The sequence below is a fragment of the Electrophorus electricus genome, chromosome 18, assembly GCF_041902795.1.
Source record: "Electrophorus electricus isolate QZ-2024a chromosome 18, ASM4190279v1, whole genome shotgun sequence".
NCBI classification, from domain to species: Eukaryota; Metazoa; Chordata; class Actinopteri; order Gymnotiformes; family Gymnotidae; genus Electrophorus; species Electrophorus electricus.
The window spans coordinates 9,882,339-9,888,497 of record NC_137514.1 but is presented as its reverse complement, the minus strand read 5'-3'; the positions used below and the strand labels follow the sequence as shown (position 1 = coordinate 9,888,497).

The following is a 6,159-nucleotide window of genomic DNA, read 5'->3' as shown; positions in this document are numbered from 1 at the left end:
TTCAGTCTACATGCAATAGGAGTCTGGTCTAATTTAAAAGTTGGGCTGTACTGTTCCCCTACAGAGGTCACTGCTGCCCATGCGTTTTAGAGAAGTAAACAAAGGCTGAAACTATTATTCCTAAGAGTAGATCTGCCGCCCCACAAAGCCTCACGTGTCCGGACACACGCTCGTCATCTGTCATCTCCGTCGACCTTCACTGCAATGCCTATTGCGTCACTTAAACCCCACCTACATGTACGGGGCTTCCACTTTGCGTATTAATTTAGGGGGGAATAATGCGATAACCATGCGAAATTGGTGTATAATGGTATGATATGAATACGTTCAGTGTAACACCCAAGTTACGTGAAATCACAAAACAAAGCATAATGTCAAAAAATCGTTTAATGTACTCTCACAGAGGGACAGAGAAAGTACACAAAGCGAAATGATTATCATACTCTCCTACAGACATGGTATCGTCTGTAATTCCGTGTTGAAGTCTTCGTAGCAGATTCTAAACATTGGTTGGTGTCCGCTGGCCGAAGGAGTGAATTTATAAAGAGGGGTTGTTTTTTTTTCTTTTTCTTTTTTTTTCTTTCTTTTTTTTAAAAATATCATTTATTTTATAGTAAACGTTTAATAAATAATCATACCGTTGATAAATTATAGTGATGTCTACTCCGGCACGAAGAAGGCTCATGAGGGATTTTAAAAGGTGTTTGAAATAACTATCAGGAAAGCTTCTGTGTACTGCGATCGGTTCAATGCTAGGCTGACTTGTTCGGTCAAATTGTCCGGTTTTGTTGCTTTTGATTGGTTACTTATGTAGATAAATAGGATAATGAAAACAAGAATAGCCTGAAGGAAGATCAGTTTTAGCGGCAGGGCGTCAGTAGTAAATTCAATAACTGGTTTGAGTTTTAATTGGCTTTGCGTCCAGTTAGCGTCTGAATTGAATGTGACTTCGGGTTTTTGCTTGTCAAGTCCTATGCTGTCGATGTTTTAGCTGACATCACCCATTACTGACTTTTTGGCTTTTTTAGACTTCAAGAGGATCCTCCGGCCGGTGTCAGTGGTGCCCCATCAGAGAACAACATCATGGTCTGGAACGCAGTAATATTCGGGTAAGACGCTTACCCGATTATCAACTAAATTATGTTTGGTCCTATGTTTTGCTGTTCTGTTTGCCCGTATGACTTTACTTCGTTGCGCACAACAGTACTGAATACTCTGATCAGAACTTTCTTTGAAAAGTGAATCCCAAGGCCTAGACATTTCATGATTTTGTGAGATGCATTTATCAGGTTACTGTTAATAATAAGTGTCATTTTCTGACCTGTCCGTGCTAATTGTAATGGCGTGTTTGTTTGTTTGTTTGTTTTTTGTTTTTGTTTTTGTTTTCAGACCAGAAGGGACTCCCTTTGAAGATGGTAACTATTTGTCGAGAAATGTCACAACTTCTGTTGATACCACTGGCATACTGCATTCCTGTTAATAGTTTGTATCTGTATTTCACTATAATTTTGCAGGTACCTTTAAGTTGACTGTAGAATTTACAGAAGAATACCCCAATAAACCACCCACAGTTAGATTTATTTCAAAAATGTTTCATCCAAATGGTATAGTCACTTTTTTTTCCTATTAACAATGTGGCTTCTTTGTTGTTCCACATGCTATTTAAAATTTACACTCGGATTTATAAAAGTTTTTGGAATGAAAATAACATTTAAGATAATCAGTTTAAAAGAGCTTTCCTAAAAGGTGCCAGTTACTTCTGGGCTTGATTCTCTTTGTTGTATCAGTATACGCAGATGGAAGTATATGTCTTGATATTCTTCAAAATCGCTGGAGTCCGACATACGATGTTTCATCCATTCTCACCTCCATCCAGGTAAACCATTCCAGCAATGATATCTTATATCAACATGGAAGTCAGCAGACCCAAAGGTCTTTCATTCAAATGAGCATTATTATTAATGATCCCCCTGTAATTGTGTTTGTAGTCTTTGCTTGACGAACCAAACCCCAACAGTCCGGCCAATAGCCAAGCGGCACAGCTCTATCAGGAGAACAAGCGGGAGTATGAGAAGCGTGTGTCTGCCATCGTTGAGCAGAGCTGGCGGGACAGTCGACCCCTCACTGAAGAATGTAGAACTTTGTGTGATTCTAGTTTAACTGAGTGAATTGTGAAGCATCTTTTTCATTATGTCATCTCCTCTTCTTTTCTTTCCAACTTTGACTCTGTCTACCCCTCACCCCTGGTACTCTGCTAATATGCACTTTATTCTCCTTCCTTATCCACCCTGCCCCCACTCCACTTTACTCAGCAATGTCTTGTTTTGCCTTGACCACCTGGCCACTCTGTTCATGAAATAACCAAATAGGATGGGTGGCCTGTTGCTATGGAAACCTTGACTAAACTATGATACATACAAAGGCCTTTACTAAAAAAACGACAGAAGTGGAGTAAAACTCCTTTGCACTGACAGTGTGCAAGCTTGACACTGAAGCATTTTTCTGTGCCTGATTTGGAAGTGACATATGATCGTACACACCTTCTTTTGCTGTACTGTGTACTCTTATATGCCTGGAAGTGTGATTTTTATAATCCTTGACGTGTGGTCTGTTTGCTGGTCATGTACCATATTGTAACAATATAACTAAGTTCCCATTAAATATCTGTGTAGATTCAATTTTGGTTTGCTAGCTGTGACTCTTCATGAAGTGAGCAGTGTTTATTTGAAGGAATTGTTTGGTATTTTATCCATAAAACCCAACTGCACTTAGCCAAGAAGCCCTTCAGCACTGATCTAATCACTGGTTTGGTAGAACTTACAAGCCCATTCAGGGATCAGAGCTTGAGAGTCATACACTGTACAGTCAGCAGTGTGAACAAAGCAGTACAAGAAGAACTGAGAATGTATCTTTGTTTTATTAGCAATGATGAGATCTGTAATCAAACACATGATCTTCACTTGCTGTGAGTGCCTTCACAAATCAATACTTCTGACAACCATACTGCTCACATGACAACAGACAGACAAACTCATATGTGTGACATCCAAGTGTGGATGAAATACTTTGAGGACAACACTGCCATGTCTTGGAGCCATCAACTCAAAAGGCTGAGTTTAAGGCTTTTAGTGCTACTTTCTAGGTGAAAAACTCACGAAACTTCATAGTGAGGTGACAAATTGACACATACTACACAATAAAAGGAGTTGTGTTAAATATATCAAATAAATAAAAAATATTGACATTTCTGTGCAGTTCAACAGGTACACAGCTACCTGTTATATGCCCTCTCCTTTTTGGACTTTTCCAAGGCTTTGTCCATTGTTTTCTCTGTGTCCCCCCGGCATTTTGGGCAATACCACTTTCCTTTAGGCTTGTGATTAAGCCCAACACAGGAGAAATGGAACCACTCGATGGGACATTCATCATTGTCGCAGCCAATCATCTCGCCATAAGACACCTGCTCACAGAGACAGTAGGTAGGCTCATTGGGGTCAATGGGCAGGTCTGCTGGTGAGGCTTCCCTTTCTTGTTTGGCTTTAGACCTCTTCTTCTTCTTCGAGGCCTTGGCCCTCTTTTCCCGGGCTGTGCTGCCTCCCACTTCGTCATGATGGCCAACAGAGGCGTTTTCTCTGTTGTCGTTGCTGCTGGCCTTCTGTCGCCTTGAGCGCTTGTTGCCCGCTGTATGTCTGTCGACCGAGCCCAGGACCTCTTCCCTCCGCTTCTCCTCGTCCCGTCTTTTGCCAGGGATAGTGGCGGCCGTCGAGGCGGCAGACGGCACACCCTCGTGAGGCCCATGACAGGCCTCCGGGATCTCGGTGAAACTGTCCACTTGCCGGCTGCGGTTTTCCACCAGCTCTACCATCTGGGTGGCCAACTGGATCTTCTCATCGCCCAGCTCCTGGCTTCGGATCAAGGCTCGCTGGATGCAATGTAGTAGACGACGACGCTGGATAGGGTCCTCTTCCCGTCTGTGCTTCTGGTAAGCTTCATCTAGCTCTTTAAGGATTTCTGGAAGGGAAAACCATGCATGACAAGACATCTTCAGTTTCTAAGTGAATGTCATTTATTTGAATTAATAATTAGGACAAAGTATTCGAGTATGTGGGGACATGACTATTTCAGTTCAGTTTGACATTTCACTTTAAGCTCAAAGACCCGTAGGGTAAACACAATGAATAGTCCCACCTTCCTACATGTTAAAGCAAATCACTGCTTAGCTACATAACACAGACCCACCCTCTTTAACGTTAGGATACCAACCGATGTGCCCAAACTCGCCCTAATGCGTGTGGAATAGGCGTGCAAAAGGAGAACTGACAGTTTAAAGTCCAATTCCTGCTCCTTTACGCAAGAGGTGCTCGCCCCCACTCGCGTTTGTTATCCAATCAAAAACCGATGAAGGTGGAGTCTGTTGACTATGAAAATAAAAATCCATTAGAAGCGTACGTTTCATGTCCATTTCTACCAAACAGTATTCAATGAGCTGACGCACCTTTCCTTAAAACATTAGCAGAAAACACGTAAAATACTGGTTGAGTTATGAAGGAGCAATTTATGTGCAAGCATACTCCGCAAAGTTGATTTTATTGTGGCATGGTGTTCGTATACGACGGGATCCGACAACATATGACATGGTTACAACATTCCATTTAGGGAACAGTCAATGCGCCGAGTCAGTATAAACATGGGTTAGTAAAAAAACAAAAACAAACAAAATAAACATTGAGATGTATCTGGATGCCGCGAACAGTTTCCTTTACAAAACAGATTTAATGTAATAGTGTAGAACAGTTCTCTGACTGTTGTAAAGTATGTTTTTTTTAAGTATAAACATGACGACAGCAGAAGAGAGTACAACTGCGAAACTGACAATACAATTACATTTGTGAATCAAACACGATTTATTTCAAATTCGCGGACAAAAGACGTCTATGGTGTACGCTGAAAACGACCGAAAACAAAGTGGAAAGAGCCGAAGTAGCGAATCGCCATTCTACAAATCGTGTGCCATATAACCATTGACGATACCTTTGACGATACCTTTGAATGAATGCTAGAATACTCTTGTTCATATTTAACAGCAACGGCAACCACACCGAATAAAAACAGTACTACGAATCAATACTGAATTGTTGTAGAAGCTTCTAATGGAAAGCAATAATCTATTGTGTTCACTCTGCGGTTAAATCCTAACGCGCAATGTGATTCCCAATTATTATATCAAAAACATTCCTTTCACAACAAAATTAAAACAGATCATTAACCGAAGGAATGTGTTACCTTGATATTTAGAGTCGATTTCTCTCATAAGGGACACATTTCTTTGTAGGTCGAACGGCAATGATTCGACCAAGTCCAAATATTCTACTACATAGTTGGTAACGTGTAGTGGGTCCCAGTTTGCGGTATTTAGCATTTTAACTCCGACTATTCACTTTAGATGCATGGAACAAGTCCATTAATCGATAAAAAACGCAATAAAAACGCATTCGTAATGTCCGATAGATTATCCTAAAGCACGCAACACTAGACCACCCTAGAAGCATCCAACAGAACTTAAAGCGAAAAATGTGATTCGTAAAATGACCAAACCAGTAAACGCATTAAACAGGAAAACCCGTTTGAAACATTTATGTCGTTGTCCGTTTAATAGTGAGAATTTCCCTGTGTCGCATTACTTGATCCCAACGTGGAGCTCCTCCGGGTAGTTTCAAACACTTAGGGAACAGTCTAGCTGTTTAAGCGCATGCGTCAGCGTAGCAGAAGGACGATCACTCCCCGACTTTGTGCTGAGTCCCTATGAGCAGTTGGATGTAACGTTTTGATATTTTGGTCAATTAATGGCTGTGCCGTTGCCTATTTTTAGTTGTCAATGTAAGAAAATATTGCTGTTGTATGAACTCCGCTTTATGATCAAAGAGGATACTGCGGCAAAGTTAATTTTGAACCAATAAATTGTAGTCGAATTTGTGTACATAGATTGGATCGTGACTTTGTTTTCAGAAAGTGTCTGAGCCTGAAGCGAATATGAAATGTCAGTTTTATAAAAGGCTTAGTTGTGTATTTTGTATAACGGATGTCTTACTTTTGCAACCGTGTATAAATGCCACACAAGCGTTGTACAATTTGGTTTCAAGCCTAGTTGAAAATGAGCCA

At 40.9% G+C, this 6,159-nt stretch overlaps 2 protein-coding genes across 4 annotated transcripts; one reads left to right on the top strand and one right to left on the bottom strand.

The window, feature by feature from the left end:
• Positions 1-497: 497 nt before the first annotated feature.
• Positions 498-2,678, top strand: LOC113578484 (ubiquitin-conjugating enzyme E2 A-like). 2 transcript variants are annotated; one of them, XM_027011756.3, is made up of 6 exons: positions 499-700; positions 1,029-1,109; positions 1,390-1,415; positions 1,515-1,604; positions 1,788-1,876; positions 1,989-2,678. In XM_027011756.3, exons 1-6 carry the CDS (start codon positions 657-659, stop codon positions 2,166-2,168), a joined length of 510 nt encoding a protein of 169 aa, XP_026867557.1. In that variant the 5' UTR covers positions 499-656; the 3' UTR covers positions 2,169-2,678. The 2 variants fall into 2 exon arrangements, with proteins under 2 accessions (XP_026867558.1, XP_026867557.1); XM_027011757.3 differs by lacking the exon at positions 1,515-1,604 and having other exon boundaries at positions 498-700.
• Positions 2,679-2,898: 220 nt separating this feature from the next.
• On the bottom strand, positions 2,899-5,824 carry LOC113578490 (inhibitor of growth protein 1). 2 transcript variants are annotated; one of them, XM_027011765.3, is made up of 2 exons: positions 5,284-5,824; positions 2,899-4,011 (listed from the first exon to the last, which is right to left on the bottom strand). In XM_027011765.3, the coding sequence occupies exons 1-2, from the start codon at positions 5,417-5,419 to the stop codon at positions 3,272-3,274; spliced, it is 876 nt and encodes a 291-aa protein (XP_026867566.1). In that variant the 5' UTR covers positions 5,420-5,824; the 3' UTR covers positions 2,899-3,271. The 2 variants fall into 2 exon arrangements, with proteins under 2 accessions (XP_026867566.1, XP_081557275.1); XM_081701149.1 differs by having other exon boundaries at positions 2,899-4,418; positions 5,284-5,423.
• Between the last annotated feature and the right edge of the window lie 335 nt (positions 5,825-6,159).